Source organism: Genypterus blacodes, unplaced genomic scaffold (genome assembly GCF_046128005.1).
Source record: "Genypterus blacodes isolate CSIRO-AG114 ecotype Tasmania unplaced genomic scaffold, CSIRO-AGI_Gbla_v1 ptg000330l_1, whole genome shotgun sequence".
NCBI classification, from domain to species: Eukaryota; Metazoa; Chordata; class Actinopteri; order Ophidiiformes; family Ophidiidae; genus Genypterus; species Genypterus blacodes.
The window spans coordinates 653,221-672,500 of record NW_027467115.1 but is presented as its reverse complement, the minus strand read 5'-3'; the positions used below and the strand labels follow the sequence as shown (position 1 = coordinate 672,500).

At 49.7% G+C, this 19,280-nt stretch overlaps 1 protein-coding gene and 1 long non-coding RNA gene across 2 annotated transcripts in view; both read left to right on the top strand.

The window, feature by feature from the left end:
• The window catches only part of LOC142988465 (leucine-rich repeat and fibronectin type III domain-containing protein 1-like protein), a 24,495-nt gene extending 13,669 nt beyond the window's left edge, over nt 1-10,826 (top strand). Inside the window, exons 7-8 of the mRNA XM_076137651.1 lie at nt 5,706-6,334; nt 10,810-10,826. Of these exons, the coding sequence (XP_075993766.1) occupies nt 5,706-6,334; nt 10,810-10,826 (646 nt within the window). The remainder of the gene's footprint in view (nt 1-5,705; nt 6,335-10,809) is intronic.
• An 899-nt stretch (nt 10,827-11,725) lies between these two features.
• LOC142988476 (uncharacterized) lies at nt 11,726-18,155 on the top strand. The gene is made up of 3 exons (XR_012960594.1): nt 11,726-12,290; nt 16,649-16,859; nt 17,045-18,155. It is a non-coding gene; the product is annotated as an uncharacterized LOC142988476 (long non-coding RNA).
• The last annotated feature ends 1,125 nt before the right edge of the window (nt 18,156-19,280 follow it).

The window sequence follows — 19,280 nt, the reverse complement described above, 5'->3', positions numbered from 1 at the left end:
TTTCACTGTTTTCTGCTTTCTTCAGTCGCTCAGCTGTTCAACAAACAATGAAGCTTTTACACACTTAAGACTTTAATACACAAGAAGCTGTGGAGCTCTAAGACACACACACACACACACACACATACAGACACACACAGACACACGCACGCACACAGACACACATACAGACACACACACACACACTCACACACAGGCACACACACATGCACTCACACACACACGCAAGCACACACACACACACAGACAGACACACACACAGACACACATACAGACACACACACAAACACACAGGCACAAACACACACAGGCACAAAGACACACACAGACACACACACTCACACACTCACACACAGACACAGACACACGCACACACACAGACACACACACACAGACACACACACACACACACACACACAGACACACACACACAGACACACACACACACACACACACACACACACACACACACAGACACACACTCACACACAGACACACCCTCACACACAGACACACACACACACACACACACACTGGTGGTTTGTGTTTGTCAGATGCACCTTAGTGGTGTCTGGAGGTGAGGAGCTATCAGCCAATCAGAGCTCAGCCTGGCCCCCATGTGATCAGCAGCTTTGCTTTGTGTCCAGAGGAAACAGATGATATATGTAAGCAGCCAAATGGAGGTTTATCCACACACACACACACACTCTCCCTCACACAGCAGGGGGTTAATGCAGCTCAGGGTGGGGCTGAGAGCAGAAGCCACGCCCCCTGCTGGCTCCACAGCTGCATGAGCTCCAGCCCCTTTAACCACTTAACCACTAACACAAGCTAATGATCGATGCTCACACTGAGGCACAGTCACACTTTAAAGCTGCAGCTACACTGAGAGGAAGACATGAACTCGTCTTCATCAAACACTTAAAGTGTGTTTACAGCAGGAAACAGAAGGATTATGAGATGATGGATGGAAGTATTCAGGCATGTGAGGGCTAAATCACACTTTAGCACATTTCCTCAGTGGGGCGACCGGCGTCACACTGCGATGACATCATGTTTGTCTCATCTCATTGCTTGTGAGCGTCTGTGGGCTCCAGTGTGGCGTCACCTCAGGACAGAGATCTGGGGTTTCCTCCTGTCTGCAGATGTTTGATGTGGAGTTGTTTCCCTGAGCACATGGACCTGTTGTTGGCGTGTTGTCGACGTGTTGTTGACGTGTTGTTGGCGTGTTCTTGGTCGTCCGGTGCTTCAGGACAAACTGGCAGCGTGTCTGGATCTGTGTCCCTGTTAGAGCTTCAGGCCCTCCTTCTCTGCTGTGCTTTACACTAACAGGAAGCTTAATGAAGCGAACGTATCGACAGCTTCCAGTCCAGTTTGTGGTATTTAGTCCCGATCGAAGCGTCTGAGGGTCGCGTGTCAAACAGGAAGCTTGGCTGCGATAATGAGGAGAAGCTCACAGGAACAGCAGAACGCACTACAGCCCTTCTTTGATCGTGTGACATCATGTTTGATCCTGGCTGCACGTGTGTGAGTCGAGTCCACACACACACACACACACACACACTGAGCGTCCTGCAGCTTTAAGCGTCCACAAGTTAGACTGACAGGCCGAGAAACAAAGACGCCTCAGCCACTGCTGACTTCCTGTAAATCCTCAGCTTTTACGGCTCGTCTGGATGCAGCAGCTTAGAGGAGGAAGCTTCCTCGTCCTGATGAAGGGCGGTGCACAGGGTTCCTCCTCACCGCCTCACAGCAGGAGGCCTGACACAGATTCATGCATTAAGCAGCATTTACTCCCATTACACAGCTACAAGAGGGAGACTTTACCTTTGATTAGAGGTGTGTGTGTGTGTGTGTGTGCGTGTGTGCCTGTGCCTGTGCCTGTGCGTGTGCCTGTGTGTGTGTGTGTGTGCGTGTGCGTGTGCGTGTGTGTGTGTGTGTGTGCGTCTCTGCTCTGTTGTCACATCAAATACTTTCATAAATATTCACTTCACATTCTGCTTACATCAACAGTCACAACCTGAAGGCTCCAACTGAGACTGTGACACGTGTGTGTGTGTGTGTGTGTGTGTGTGTGTGTGTGTGTGTGTGTGTGTGTGTCTGGGTGGACGCACTTTGAGGGCCTGGGGGCTGATTGATGGACAGTATTTACAAACAAAACGTCCTCCTGTCAGTCAAGATGACTGAATCCAGACAGCATGGAAATGTCACACACACACACATACACACACACACACATTTCAGAGGCCCTTGTATCTGTCTGTGTTGAATACATGAACATACAGTGTAATGAGTGTAATGCTGACGGGCTGATGAGTGACCACGCACACACACACATACACACACACAAACACGCAATCACTCTCAGACACACACAAACACACTATGACACACACACACACACACACACTCTGACACAAACACACACTCTCACACAAGCACACTCACTCACACACTCTGACACACACACACATACACACACACACACACACACGCCTCTAACTCTGATCAGAAACATGAGCAGTTGATAAAACGTTCCAATTCCAGATCTGCAGCAGGAAGTGTTTCCTGTGTGAAGCAGGCAGGGATGAACTCATAAATGTATAAACATGAGGCGACAGTGTGAAGCTGTTCAGAGGCAGATCCACCCTGACACCGCTCGGCCTCGTGGTCCTGCTTAGAATAATACATATAAATAAAATAAAGTGCCACTTCACCCTCCTGTCCCCCGCCTCACCTACAGAAAGAAAATCCACCCACTTGTTCAGCGTGTGCAGCTGTGACAGTGGAGGGGAAGCTGCTCTGTGATTGGCTGAGGCGAGACAGAGCACAGCATCCTGGGTTTCCATACCCTGAACATATACGTACTTCCTGTTTGTAGATAGCAGGGCCACGTTTACTTCCCCCAGTATGAAAACAAACAACCCTGGCTGCAAGGTGAACTTCCTGTTTCCCCTGTGGTCACCTTGGTGTGGTACGATACGAACGCCGCCCCCGGTGGCTGTGCTGGGGGCGTCGACCTCAGACTGAACGTTGCCCCCGACGCCAGCGTGTGTGTCCTCGCCGTGAGAGACATTTAAAGGCGTCTCACCCATCAGAGAGTTAATTGCGTGAAGTGCTGAGCGCTCCTTCTCGCACTCGTGGAGCTTCAGCGTCTCGTTAAGGCGAAGCTCTGAGACGTAATTGGCAGATGAGTTTTGAAGGCCTGTTATTAACGCTTACTGATGGGAATCAACTCTATTTCCTGCGCTCCACCCGATTGGTGGAGACGGGTGATTTCTCGGCGGAGCAGAAGCGGTAATTAAGCTGATAGCTCGTCTCTTGATACCAGCCAGCGTCTCTGCGTCTCCGCTCTGATCTCACACGGGGAAATGCGATTTGCAGGGTTTAACATCAGAGCCGGGCGATGTAAACGCCGTCACTCTCTCTCTGGAAGGTTTCCATCACGTTCGCCCGGCGCTAAAACGGTGAACGATGGCGTTTAGAGAAGCGAGGGCCTGACAGCACAGAGGCGAGGAGGCAACCTGAGGAAATGACAGCAATCTGCACAAATTACAGCTCCGCCAACACGACGACGCTGACAGGAGTTAGGGATGAAAAGCAGGAGAGGAAGTGTGATGATCGAGGAGGAAAACATGCCAAGAAGCTTCTGTGTTAACGCACTTTACGACTACAAACATGCAGGAGGAGGAGGAGGAGGAGGAGGAGGAGACGGTAGCCAGCTGCTACTGAGTCACGACGGAGTCTGAGGCCTCCAGGATCCAACGGCTCTGCTAACAAGGATTCTAAATGTTCAACAGCCAAAACAACCGATAACGAGGGGCAGCCCAAAGTGTGTGTGTGTGTGTGTGTGTGTGTGTGTGAGACATCCTGAACGATCTTCACTGTGAATGTTCCAGATTTATGACTGCAGCTCTCCTGATACCAATCTCGTATTCTATGAGCTGCTGACTGGCAGTAAGGGTCGCGTCCCCCCTAACGTCCCATCAGCCGAACACACAAACACTCAGAGGACAAATCAGAGACAGACGCTGATATGATGAGATGTAATTCAATTGTTGCCATGGCAGCAGCGTGCAGGCTTCTGGTTGGTCCTGCTGAAGTGCCCTTTAGCAAAAAACTGAAGCCGTCCCCAGTCTGTCCCTAGTCTGTCCTCAGTCTGTCCCCAGTCTGTCCCCAGTCTGTCCCCAGTCACCATAAAGACAGACACACACACACACACACACACACAGCAGCTGCAGCTTCACGTGTTTCTGTGCATCAACATGTTTGTCGGCTGATCATGTTCATATTTAACAAATGTCAAATGAGTCAAACATCTTTCTGTTTCATTGTAGCACATAAACTCCATGTCAAGACCATACCAACTGTAGCATGGCGTGGGTTAAACAGCTGTGTGACACTGAAGCGTACATGATGATGTGACCTCAGGAAGATGAGAGAAGAAGAGGGAAGCGTGTTTCTGTCCCTCAGCAGTGAGACGGGCTCAGCAGTGAGACAGGCTCAGCAGTGAGACCAGCTCAGTGTTCCGTGTGCCGCTCTGTCCCTCGTCTCTCGTCTCTCGTCTCTCGTCCCTCGTCTCTCCTCTCTCCTCTCTCCTCTCTCCTCTCTCGCCTCCTTGTTCGGCTCCACCAGCTTCTGCCCTTTGGCACGACATCAGGGCAGTGAAGTTTCCTGGTTGGATTCCGATGAGGAACAGAGCACACAGAGAGCTTCCTGCCAAGAGCCACTTCCTGGTGGAGGTTCAAAGCCGCCGATGAGCCCGAGCCAGCAAACACACACACACACACACACACACACTCACACACAGCCCCTGATCAGCTGTGCGACACCACTGAAGACCGTGTCTGTCTCTGCAGAGAGACAGACACTGTGTCCAGAGGGGAGACAGGAAGAAACAGAGCGACAGGATTAACACGCAACATAGAAATGAAATACGACAATCCTGCCGTTTTCACTGAAGCCCTGCAGAGAGACGCGAGGAAACATCGATTTACTCGTGAGGGTTTATCTCCGTCCCCAGAGGAAAGGGATGACAGGGAGAACCGGAGCTCCGTGTCTGTGGTGAGACGGAAATAGAAGATAAGAATCGGAAGAAAGGGGAATGTGTTTAATCAGCTGAGGAGGGAGAGAAGAGAAGATCTGAGAGCCATTCCTCAAATCACCAGATGATGAATCTTCAGTCTGCAGGGAAATAAGGAAGCTGAGCCACAGGCAGCTTCACGTGTAACCCACGGCAACAACATGCCAGAGCACAGGACGAGGACGGAACCGGTCTCTCTAGGAGACGATTATGTCTGTCTGTCCGTCTGTCCGTCTGTCCGTCTGTCCGTCTGTCTGTCTGTCTGTCTGTCTGTGTCTGATTCATGGAGACTAAGTAGAAGTAGGAGTGTTACAGCCAGCCTAGGCTCTGGATCAGTAGGATCTGGATCTGGATCAGTAGGATCTGAATCAGTAGGATCTGGATCTGGATCAGTAGGCTCTGGATCTGGATCAGTAGGCTCTGGATCTGGATCAGTAGGATCTGGATCAGTAGGATCTGGATCTGGATCACTAGGCTCTGGTTCATAATCACATTGAGTCATGTTGTGGTATAATCTGCAGGTTTGTTCTCTGGTGTTCCCGCTGAGCCGTCTGCCTTGTGTTTGTGTTTCCTGGATGCTTTGTTGTGTCTGATGTCCTTCCTCTCCTCTCTGTGTTCACAGGATGATTCCCTCCAGCAGCAACGACTTCCTGGTGCGTGACCTGGCGGCTGGGCGGAGCTACGACCTGTGTGTCCTGGCTGTGTTCGATGACGTCGTCACCTCGCTGACGGCCACTCGTCCTCTGGGTTGCGTGTCCTTCACCACGGACACAGAGTTCAGCCAGTGCCAGGCGCTGCACAGCCACTTCCTGGGCGGGACCATGATCATCATCATCGGCGGGATCATCGTGGCGTCCGTTCTGGTTTTCATTATCATCTTAATGATCCGGTACAAAGTTTACAGCCAACACGGGAACGGGAAAGCCTCCATGTCTGCACCGAGACCGCAGAGCAACGGGCAGGGAGGGGGCGGGCAGGTCCACGTCCTGCCCCGCTCCGCCTCCAAGGTGACGGACGCTCAGGAGGACCAGGCCACGGGGCTGTCCAGGACCATGTCGCCTAGCAACACGCTAAGAGACACTGTGGCATTGGTGGAGGAGGGCAGCAGCGGGCGGGGCGGCGTGACAAGGACAGACTCTTTAGCCAATGAGGAGCTGCTGTCACCAACCAAGGCCCGGGTTTCCTCCAGGGTCGCCATGGAGATGAAAAGCAGACCGTCATCTGTCGCCAAAGAGCTCACCTCCCCCAAAGGTAGAGAGACAGACAGACGGAGAGCGAGACGGACGGACAGGGAGAGAGACTGACAGACAGGGAGAGACACAGACGGACAGGTAGAGAGACAGAGAGACAGATAGACAGAGAGTGAGACGGACGGACAGGTAGAGAGACAGATAGACAGAGAGTGAGACGGACGGACAGGTAGAGAGACAGACGGACAGACAGGAGGCAAAGACACACAAACATGTCACATTTCCACTTTTCAACAAAATAACTGACAGTTGAAGTTCAGTCGCTCATAATGAGAGTTTGCATGACATCATGTTGAGTGAGTGAGATGAGTGATGAAGATGAAGCAGCTCTTCATCATCTCAGGGCTCACATGTATCTCATGTTTGGTCTCTAACAGAGAAACGAGTCTGTGCAGGTCTGTGCTGACATCATGTTCTACTGAGACATGAACATGAATCAGCTCATCCTGAGCTCAGCTGATGATGTGAAGGAACTACAGTTACCATAGTAACCAAAGGCCGTGGACCCAATATGTCATCTTGTACATTTCTTCTTCTGAGTTTCCAGAAAGCAGCAAACACAAAGAAAAGGACAAGAGGCAGTTTGGGTGTGAAACTGGGTGAGACAGAGAGAGAGAGATAAAGAGACAGAGAGAGAGAGAGCAAACACACACATACACACACACACACATTCGGGCAATTAAGAGTTCACTGCAGGTCAATCAACCATGAAATAAATGAATTGATATCTACAGACTGTTCTCAAAGGGTTAATGTGACACCAGCAGCTGGATTAAGGAGCTAGGAGACAAGCGAGAGGAGAGGTCAGGACTCGGGGGGCCCAGTGAGCCAGACAGGCCAGATTAAGCAGCATTAACCCCTTAATAACCCTGTAAATCCCTGCTGTGCCTGAGCTCACAGAGGTCATGAGGTCAAAGGTCAGGCTGCTCAGTTTACGGCAGGTTTGGGTTTACCGATGCGTTGTATAGCGGCGATGACGTGACGTGTCCAGAAAATACCAGAATGAAGAGAAAAATGTAAAGGCTGGAACGTAAGGAAGCCCAGATGTTTGTTTGCCTCCAGGGGGCAGCGTTTCACAGGGCGGAGCCTCTCAGCAGCTTCATTCAGTATCAGGCTTCATCCGCACCTTCAGAGGGAGGGGCTCCATGCTCCACAATGAGCTCACTCACGCCCCCTGGTGGAAATAGATGACCCTAACTTTATGAAGAAAGACTTGATTGATGATGATGGAAGCTCCAAAACACCTAAATCCACTTTTGGTGTCTAAAATCCTTCAATCTGTGCCACAGTCAGATTTGATCATTCATGGGTTTGATGTAACTTTGTTACGCTCCAATAAAAAATGATTTCAGATTTGTATTTGATGTGTTTGAGATTAAAACTCTGGGTGGTGCAGAATCAGGGCTATGTTGTGTTTGGTGCAGAGACAGAATGAGCTTAGCTTAACTACATCTATAATGACCTGGAAGGGTTAACCTGGTCGATCATGAGGCTTACCTGAGTCGGTCAGTATTGCAGGAGAGAGAGGAATCTACCGAAGCTTGAGTTTCCGCTCAGTGCAGCGTTTCCCTGAGCTCAGCGCACTGCAGTCACGTCCGCTCGAACTCTAATCCACTCCAAACACTGAGGGTTTCATTAGAGCGATAAATGGAGGCGCCAATTCACACGAGTGGCTTAAATAGCGGAGTGTGAATACGTTATCAGGGGCGGATGTGTCGCTGCGTCGGCCTCTGTGAAGGCGTTTAGATGAGGCTTCATTCAGACTGATAACACGGGAACGCCGTCACCTCTGACTGTTTCGACTCCATTAGAGGCGCCGGACACTTTCACAGAACATGATACGGAACGAGAGGATCACAGGTTTGTGATCAGGTGGAGTGCGGGCGCTCGCTAATGGGGCGCTCTTCAAGCTAATTGGGTTTAGATTGCCTGTTGAAGAGGAAGACTGTGGGGACGAAGAGTTCAGCCAGTGTTCAGTGAAGTAGACGGGTGAATTGGATTTATGAAGGAGACGGACTGGAGAGTTCAGTCTCACTGTGTCGCTGTGGAGTCTAGAGTCGTCCAACATCTGATGAGGAGATTGGTTGAGTTTGGTCCATGTGTTAGACGTCTGAGATGTTTTGAGTTCAGACGTCTCCTCACCGCGGTCAGCTAATGTTCTTTTGGTAGGTGAGCCAGGGGCGAGCTCATGAAGATCCAGCAGGCAGAGCTTCTATGATTGGCTGAACTCAAACTCCTTTGCATACTCAGTTTGTACACTTTTAGGGTTTGTTGTGATGTCGTCTGACCTCACACAGACATTAGAACCTCATCATCTGCTCACCTACAGAAAAAACATTCGCCAGACGTCACCGCCAAGGTTCCTCAGATGATACCAGAGCGGAACACCAGGGATGAAACTAATTATAATCTAAAGTCTGTATGTATCAGCTTGTATCTTGACTCTAGATTGTGATCGTCAGGGCGACGGTTCAGAGCTCAGTGTGCTCAGCGATGCCGCTCATGTCGCGTATTTCATCAAATCATTTCTAGGCTGTAGTCGTGAAAAAAGCGCTGTCTTCTGCAGGATTTGGAGGCGTGATTAAGTCACAGAGTCCCAGAGTCTCAGCTTTGATTCCCAGATCTTTGACCCTGTGAGGACAGAGTACTCTGAGGGAGACACAGAGGGTGCAGCTCTGCCGAGTGTTGCTCTGGCTGCTGCATTGCAGAGAAAAGCAACATTGATCTGATCAGAGAGCTGCAGAGCCTGAGAGGCGACACACACACACACACACACACACACACACACACACAGAGGCCATTAAGACGTCACACTTTGACTCTGCGCCTCATTCACCAACGTGCATACGAAGGAATTTCATGCTAACCCATGAGTTCTTTTATTATTTCAGATGTTTGCAACGGAAAAATACATTTAGTCCAATTTCCAGAAAGCTAAGTGGGAGAAATCTATAGAGACAGCAGAGGGAGGTATGGTCTGGTCTGGTCTGTTAGGCTGAAGCTCAGAGGAGGAAGAATACAGAACACTGCTGAGAAGAAGTTAAAGACCCAAACAAACAAAGTTTTGATTACATAAATGCTGCAAAGAGCGAGAGAGGGGAAGGAAGAGAGACACGCCGAGTTCATCACGCACAAGACAGAGACGTGTCCTTCTTTGTTCTTACGCCTTCGCGTACGCAGCAATGTGTCCTAGTCTAAGTGTTCTTCAGCACAAGCAGCTCCACAGCGCCACCAGGCTGTGCAGCTCCACTGACCACACTGGAGCGGCGCTCTGAGAAACGAGAAGATGAAAGCATGAGCAGTTCTCCCCTCGGTTTGTGGCTGGAAAAATCGATAAGAATAATCACTCCTGCTTCTGCCCTTGAGCAAGGCACATAGAGATGTAGAGATGGCCACAAGTTATTAACGGAATACTAAGCAGGACATTTCATAGTGTGTGTGTGTGTGTGTGTGTCCGTGGCCCATCCATGACCCTGCAGTCTGTCTGTCCTCCATGTATTTTCATCCATCATCTCTCCTTTCACTCTCGTCTCTCTCTCTTCCTCACCCTTCACTCCCTCCATCTATCCATCTCCACACTGTCCTTCATCCCCCCTCGTCTCTCTCTCTCTCTCTCTCTCTCTCTCTCTCTCTCTCCCTCTCTCTCTGTCTCTTCTCTGTCTCCTCCATTATGAACCTGTATCCATGTTCTCTGCTGCCATGTCTGTCTCACTCTCTGTCTCTCTCTCTCTCTCTCTCCCCATCGCCCTCAGCAGCAGATGAAAGGGGTCGGCGTAGCGTGGAGTGGAGAAACTTTAACATCTGAAGGTCTCCACAGAGAGAGCGGCACCGCTGCACACACAGAGTAACGACACTAACTGCTCTTTATCCTCCAGCCTTCCCTCTGTTTCCTCCTCCAGACTTTTGGTTCCTCTCCTTCTTCCCCCCTCGTGTCCCTCTGTCAGAGGTCAGAGGTCATTATGAGGGAGCATTAGGATGCTCGTTCATTCCTCTCCTCTCATCTGGTGCCCTCCTGGTTTCCTTTCCTTCCCTCCTCCCTCCTCCCTGCTCTCTCTGCATGTACGATACGACTTTCACATCCCGTCTTCAATTACCAGCAGCTTCATCATCCATCTCCTCCTCCTCCTCCTCCTCCCTGTGTCACCACATCTCCTCCATCCATCTGCGTGGTGCTGAGAGTGATGGAGGAGAGTGGAGAGAGGAGAGGAGAGGAGGATGATGGAGGAGAAGACAGTGGAGATGTGCAGTTCTGCTGATGAATGATCACAGGCTGGAGCATTAAGACGCCTCTGCTTCATCTTTAAACCGACACAATAAGCACTGCTTGTACAAAAACACACTTGAGAAAGATTCCTCCTGACAAATGCAGCTAAGAAAAGAGCAGACACACACACACACACACACACACACACACTGCTGCGGCCCGGAGCAGGACCTCACACTGCTCTCTGTGTAGATGTTTGTGCTTCTCTTCAGGGTCTGCAGGTCTCTGAATGGACCATAATGGATCCATGTGGTTTGTTGATGTTATGATCCTGCAGCCTACAGAGAAACATCAGAGACATAAATGAGCTCAACGTCCCCAGTGTGTCTCTAAATGTCCTTTTCCTTCATGAGTGTCTCCAGACGTCCAAACCTTTCTTCTTCTTCTCTCTCTCTCTCAGAGCCCTGATGTTGTTGTTCTGCGGGGCAGATGTGGAGCGCAGACGTCACCACCAGGTAGCGTCGGTGGAAACCCTGAAGAACAAAGGCCCCTCCCCCTCCTCCTCCTATCTCACATGTCCTGTCCCCATTACTTTGTCTCCATGGATACCACAGGCTCAGGGACCTGTAGCGTCTGCTTTACTTTAACCGGACCCTCACATTTGGATTGGATGAGCCAGCGGAGGTCTGCTTTCTCTCTGGCCTCTGATTGGCCGGACGCACCCACCTGCTGTCAGTGTGATGGTTTCAATCACAAACTGCATTCATGAGACGCGCGCACACACACACACACACACACGATGAACCCGCTGCTTTGAATCCACGTGCTCGGACAGATAATCAAACTCTGCCATGATAAAGGGGCGTGGCTTCAGACATGAACACACCTTACACACTAGCTGTTTCTGGTGCTCGGCTCAACCAGTCTGCATTTCCACTAACGTCAGGCTCAGCCAACAACGTGACGGCCTTTGGTTTGTTGTTTTAAAGTGTTTGCTGCCAGCGTTTTGAGCTAGCTACAAACTAGCATTGACTTCTTGTTGTTCCCACTAACTAAACCAAAAGGCAACATGATGTCAACATCACTTTGTCGCATTTCACACTTAATGGAAACACGCTTCTTCTCCTGCTGCTACGTAGCTAGCTAGCACGTTTGACTCTGCTGCCATTTAAGTAGCAGTGCCGTTGCTATGCTAGATGCAGATTAATGGAAATGGGAATGTTTTTCCCCACAGAAGTTTGTAATTAGTGTTAAATTCATTTCCAGATGAAATACTGTGTGTTATTATTTATATCCTTTAATCTTTGCTAACGTGCGGTCAGAGAGGAAATGTTGTGGAATCAAACCAGGACACTGAGGCTGAAGCTAGTGAGTGGAAATGCGGGCCGGTTGGGTAGACAGCACCTTCAATCCACAGATACTGAATGGAAACACAGAACCATAGAACCGTGCTGACCTGATCTGATCTCACTGATCTGGACTGAGCTGCTGTGAACTGGACTGGACCGAACCAAACAGAAGCAGACCCACTGGAGCCTTAACTGGAATTATGTCACTGTTCTGGATTTGAGCTGCACTCGGATTTAAGTGGACTGGAATGGATCAGTGGGTTCTGGAAGGGTCCAGTCTGTGTTCTGCTGCTGCTCTGGTCAAGGACCTACAGCCTCAGATTGGATCGGACGTGTGGTCAGGACCTGGTGGACCTGATGAACCTCTGCCTGCTTCCTGTCATCGCTTCAGGTCCGCTCCTCAGGTGAGTGCATTAACCTTCTGACCCCAGCTAACCAGCTGTCCCATGATTAGACCGAACCCGTTCTGACCCACGAGTCGCTCTGCTGTCCGTCTCCCTGCCATGAGCGGATTCGCCTAACGAGGGAGCGACTTTAACCAGAGCTACTAATTGGTGTCAGCGACACAATTAGAGGCACAGCGGCTAAAAGACTCAAAAGGACACAGAGGAAGACTGCAGTCTGTGTTCTCTCTCCCTCTCTCTCTGTTTCTCTCTCTCTCCCTCTTGCTCTCTCTCTCACTGTATCCCTCTCTCTCTTTCTGTCTCTCTCTCTGTCTCTCTCCCTCTTCTCTCTCCCTCTTGCTCTCTCACTCTCTCCATCTCTCTCTCTCCCTCTTGCTCGCTCTGTCTCTCTCTCCCGCTCTCTGTCTCTCTCTCCCTCTGTCTCTCGGCCCCTCCCTCTCTCTGTTTAGTCTTTGGTTGCCATAGTTTTTATGTCTCTCTAGCTGCTGCAGGACTTGAGTGTCTCCTGCTGTCCTTCACTCAGACTCTCAAGGTTTCACTTTTGCCTCACATCGTCGTCGGCCATATTTTGTCCGACATGACGTCCTGTTGTCGGTCCGTCTCTGTGTTTACTCACAAGTTTACTCAGGAGGTGTACAGCTAGCATGCTAGGACACAAGCTAGTGCTAACCTGGAAAACATCACATGACCTTTGACCTCAGGTAGAAATGAGCCGAGCCACTGATGCTGTGGATACTCAGAGATACTGAGTCACACACACACACACACACACAGTTAGAAGCTAGGAAGAGATGAAGAGCAGAGGAAGAGGAGTCGGGTCAGTGTTGACTCACAGGTGCGTCAGATTCCTCCACATCAAGCAGCAGAGAGGGAACGAGATGGAACACTGCAAAAGTTTGGAAAAGTCTCTTCATGTTTCATGTTAAATGAATGATGTCATCTCTAATCTGGAGGGAAACCATGGAGATGCTTTTATTTCCTATAGATCTGTTTTCCTTTGAGGGAACCGGACAGTGACGGTTGCTAGGAGACGTTGACTCTATTCTCCTCGACCGCTGATGTTGCTGCTCGTTGTCTCAATGCAGACAAACAACAACAACAACAAACCTGATTTTTGAGGAGAGATGATGATGTCATCGCCCCTAGGCCATCATGAAGCAGCAGGAGGTCATGGTGGGAGCTGAAGGGTTAAAGACGTGGAGCTGTCAGGTTGTTCTGATGGAGAATTAGGTGAAGGAACAGACTCATTGTTTTATTGTAGCCTAGTAGTTTGCCAACAGCCAGACCGCTCATAAAACAGCAATTATAGAACACTAACAGATTCATTCAGTGAGCACAGCGATGATGTCGACAACTAAAGAAGTGGACAAGGTAAACAAACACTGAGGCAAACACACACAGAAAAAATGAAAGGTTTGTTTATGTAAACACACATCTGTGTTTATGTATCACACTCCTGCTTTCACTCTCACAGGACAAAGAGCTCAGAAAACACACACACACACACACAGACACATCATGCATAAAATATGACATCATCTGCTTAACGGCTGATTGTTTGGGGTAACAGCGGTGGAGTGATGTCACAGCAGCTGCCACGCCCAGCACTGAACCACGCCCGCACCCTGGGCGGAGCTGTGGCAGTGATGGGCGTGGCCGTTTACCTTCAGACAGTTTAAAGGCACTTCCTGTCACAGTGAGGCTCTTTAATTGAACGGGAGGCGACAGGTTCCATCTGTGTGCTCACACACTGCACACGCCGGCAGCAGACTGCAGCATGGTCACAGCCTGGGTGTGGTGAAGATGAAGAAGATGAGGATGAAGACGAGCCTGCTGCTCCCGGCGTGCAGCCTGATTGGACGCTTTAGGACTCCAGGTGAAGCAGGCGGTCACATCTGGAGGCTGATGTGAGGAGACGTGGACACACATGCAGGGATGCTATCAAGACATCCGTCTGCCTGACTCCCTCCCTGTCTGTCTAAAAGGTTGTGATTTAAGAGGGGGAGAGAGTGTGTGTGTGTGTGTGTGTACGTGTGTGTGTGTACAGTCTGGATTTTGTAATGCGAGTGTCCTACAAGAGCACGACAAGGTGAACAGTGTCTGCGGTGAGGAGAGAGAGAGACAGAGAGAGAGAGAGACAGAGAGGGAGAGAGAGAGACATCGAGGGAGACAGACAGACAGACAGACAGACAGACTACTGCAATGTCAGAATGATTTCTTTGCAGCTTTTGGAGTTCAACTTGTGAGAGGAAGAGTGAGGGAGGGAGGGGGGAGGGAGGGAGGGGGGAGACAAAGAGCAGGAGGAAAGGAGGGAGAGAAGAAGAGAAGGGCGAGGTAGAGGATGGAGGGAGAAGTGAGTGGGACGTGTGGAGGCTTACTCAGAGAAGAAAACAAGAGATGATGCACACACTGTCCGTGTGTGTGTGTGTGTGTGTGTGTGTGTGTGTGTGTGTGTGTGTGTGTGCGTCTGTGAGCTGTTCCTTTTAAAGTAAAGTAAAATGGTGACCAAAGCATTTTAATGAAACTTTCAGCCGAGCTCCTCTTCTGACCTCATTACTGAAGATCCACATGTCAACATCAAAGCTTCTGACAGTGGGGGTGTGGCCTCCTGCAGCCTGGTGGACCAATCACAGGCCCCGGTGCCATCAGAACCTCTGCGCTGTAAATCCAATCAAAGCTAAATGATGGAGGTCAGCAAAACTAGGAGAATCGGATTCATTTTAATGGTTTTGTTGTAAAGCTGATCTCCTCCTCATATGAATCCACTCTGCATCGTTAATAAACAAACCTGAGCTTCCTCTGCACGGCCTCACAGCAGCTAAATGGGGAAATTGTTCTCCTTTTATTGGACACTTTTGTTGGGAGTTGTGGGAATTCTCCGGTGATTCCACATCTGTCAGACGGCGGCGGCCTGCGGCGGCTCCTGGGCCGAGCTCGCACTTCTGCTCGCGCGCTAATTGGCCCTGAAAGCCGCCGACGCAAACGAGAGGGTCAGGAGCTTAATCCCTCAGCCTGCAGAGCTGCAGCCGTGTGTAAACGCTGAGGCCCCGGCGGTGAATCACAGCGTGTGTGTGTGTGCCGGCCCGTGAAAGGGCAGCGACTGAGAAATGAGACGCCATAATTGGACACTTCCCTCCGCATTAGTGGACATTTAAAGTTCATTCTTTATTTGTCCAACAGGTTTGAGGAGGAAGCAGCACGACGTCACTGTTTGAACCCTGATGTGAGCAACTAGGGCTCACTTGTCTTGTCTGTGAATGGACACAGACACGCACACGGACACGGACAGGGACATAGACTCACACAAACAACTAACGACACACTGCAGCAGATAATAGATGCTACGCTAACATGCGGCGCCTGGTTCTGGGTCTCTGGTCCAGTCCTGGTCCAGACTCTGACGCACGCTTGTTCCTCTCTGAACCACGACATGAATCAGCTCTTGTTTAATTGCCTTTGATGAGGAAGCTGTTAATTAAATTGTTCCCATCAAAGCGTTACAGCGTTATCTCCTCTCATCTCGTCTCTTCCCATTATGTTGATGCGACTCTGTTAGCGGGGGAGGAGACGGACGTGTGCGTCGCCATATGGTGCCATGTCAGCAGGAGCGCTTGTTTAATTCATTCATTCATTCATTTCTCCCCGTAACGTTTAAGGAGCGTGTGTTTGTGGCGGCGAGCGCAGCAGCAGGTTTCCCCAAGAGAAGCACTTATGCTGACAGCTAATCGTTTTAGCTCGCTAACGCTACGCTGCTAATGAGGCCAGCAGTGGAATTTAACAAGAAAGATGGTGGGCAGGACAAACGCCTACATCACGTTCTGCCATTAATCCGTCCTCACTTAGCAGGAAGCTTTGAATCATTTGTATTAACAAGGAAGTAGAGGCCGTGTAGCTGCTGTTTGAGCTTTCTGTCCTTTAACAAGACGCTTGAGCTCCCTTTGGTCTGTAAACACTTAGTGGAGTCTGTCGGTGATTGGCCAGACTGCTTTCTAGCAAGGCATCACTGTGGGGCGCAACTTTAAAAATGACTTAACTCAGGACCTTTGTTTTAGCTTAGCTTAGCTTAGCTTCTGTGCCCGACACATCGCTGAGTCTCTCACGCTCCGCACATCACTGACATGTCAGGGAGTGGAAGAGGAAGTTTGTGAGGCAAAAGTGAAACCTGGAGACTTGTGGAGGGGGCGGAGCCAAACTCACCTACATGGATCCATTATGTCATATATCACACAGTGACATCAGCAGCAAACGCTTCAACTGTCAGAAGCAGAAGGAGGTTTGATTTGATCTCACACTAATCATGCTTCTTCCCTTTTTCCTTCCTTCCTTCCTTCCTTCCCTCCCTCCTTCCTTCCTTTCAGACTCAGTGAAGAGCAGATCACACTTCAGCACTGAAACGGCGACAAGAAAATCCAACAATGAGTGAAGAACAAAGGAATCCGATCAACCAACATGTCTGCTTCTGTTACCATCCAGCAGTAATCACAGCTGAATCACTGTCTTCATCACCATCATCATCACCACCATCATCATCATCATCACCACCATCATCATCATCACTGTCATCACTGGGTAAGTTTACAAGTTCACACAGGATTGTGGATATGAGTCTTTAGAGTCTTTGTTCTGAGGCGGTTTGACGTCTGAGCTCAGTGTGCACAGACGCGAAGCAGCTGCAGATCCTGAGGTTTGGTGAGGAAGATGCAGGCGTGTGAAGAGTAACCCAGTGTTACCTCCCTGTGTTGTTCTTGTTGTAGTCGTCGTGGCCTTCCATCCTATGACATCATCCTCTGAGCTCCTTGGTGTTTGTTCCCTTCATGAGCACTCAGCATCTTCATCACGCTCCCGTCCCACTTCACTTCCTGTCCCTGGAGATACTTCTTCGTTTTCCTTTGTGTGACCCCTCAGAACATTCCTGATGTTTGGGCTTTGTGCTGCAGGGTTTCTACAGTCACCAAGGTCCTGGACTGATTACAACAAAACAGTTTTAGACTTATTAATCAACATCAAGAGTGAAAACAATGAAGATATCTTTCAGTCCTCTTGTAGATGGTAGCCGGTCGGTCGTCTTGAGATTCTCTTCTCTGGTGAGATTTGAGACTGGAGCTTCTGGCTAATACTCGCTTTTGATGAGGATCTGCTGAGGAACAGAGACAGAACACAGGATCACAGAGAGGATCAGACCCTGAGCCCGTCCCCCTCAGCTACAGCCGGCCAGGAACACTGACAACTACACACCACACACACTACACACACACTCACGCGCGCACAAGGCGCCAATTTGAGCTGATTGATGTTATTCTGTGAATTTGTGCTCTGGTGTTCCCAGGATTCAAAGGATTATTACTGAAATTCTCTTGTGTGTGTCCTGGTCTAACATGGCCGCTCACTGAGCTCAGTGTGACTCACATGACGCCAGAGAAGCTCCGCCCCCTCTCTGTCCACACTAAGAAGATGAGCCTGCGTCTTCAGGTGGATTACAGATCGGCGCTGCGTTAGTGTGAACAGAAGAAGTGGAGCTGTGCTTTGTGTGTGTCTATGTTGGTGTGGGGGCGGAGCCTGAGGGGAGCGTGGACTCAGCGGAGGTAAAGGTGGATGTTACTCAGAGCTTCACACACGTTCAGACTCCATCACCGTGGAGCCCAAGTTGTTCTGAAAGTGTGAACGGCAGCGTTGGTAGTAACACTCGCTGTAGGTAAACGGGATTCTGCTGGTTTCCATGGCGATGTGTTCTTTTTATATTCCTCAGCAGATCAGCCGGCCTGATTAAAGAGGACAGGAGAGGATTCAGGAACATCTTGTTTGGTTCCACCTCTCAGGTTCTGACTTCACCTGTCACGATGTCATCATGCAGAATTTGGGATTTTTTTCATTTTTCTTAAAAACAGGACAGGTTTAAGACTTTGTTCATGACTGTAGAAATCCTGAGGGAATGAAGTTATGGAGACAAGGTTGTTATGGAAACGTCATGGACACATTTGTGGATTTAATTTGCAGATGAGTGAATAAACTGTGTGTGTGTGTGTGTGTGTGTGTGTGTGTGTGTGTGTGCGTGCGTGCGTGCGTGTGTGCGTGTGCGTGTGTGTATGTGTGCGCACATTAACACATTTAAATGCACAGTCACAGTGTCTCAGTGTGTGTGCAAGTAAACGTGGTGACCTTCCTCCTCATCCTTCTCATCCTCCTCATCCTCAGCAGGCACAGATGTTAGTTGGAATGAAGGCACTGAGGAGCTGCCGAGCAGAACAAACACACTCTCTCTCTCTCTCGCCCGCCCTCTTGTGTCCTCACCTTTTCTTTATCTTTTCTATCTGTGTACATAAAGCAATTTCAAATCTTATAGTTTTGTACATGTACTTTTTATGGTGTGTGGATATTTTCTAATAAAATGAAACAAAAATGGACAAACGTCTGTTCGTCTCTCTTTGCTCTCCTGATGACGAAATCAAAGGTTCTGTTGATGGAGGTGTCACCATGGCGACAGCGCTCAGCTGTTTAAAAACAGTAAAGTTTTCATCCACTTGTGCTTTTTGCTTGGTGACAAAGTGAAAATGTGTGAAAGACGACTGTGCTGTGCTGCCTCCTGCTCGTTTTCATCCATCCATCCTTCTTCCAACTATTCCTTCTCCTCTGCACCGCCTCCTTCTCCTCTTCCTCCACCTCTTCTATTCCTCCTCCTCCTCTCACCTCTCTTCTCCTTCTTCCACCTCCTCCTCCTCTTCCTCCTCCTCTTCCATTCCTCCTCCTTCTCCTCTTCCTCCCCCTCCTCCTCCCACCCCTCCGCTCCCTCTCTCCTCTCTAATCCCCTCATCTCTTCATCTCTCTCATATCCAATCTATGAGGCAGGACTCCATTCCGCTCAGATTGACTTCGTCCCACACTCCTCTCCTCTTCATCTCTTGGCAGGCAGCCAGCTCCTGATCCGCTCCTCCTCATCTTTGTCATCTCCTCTCTCCTTTATTTGCATCACCACCTGTAAAATGTATTTCCTCT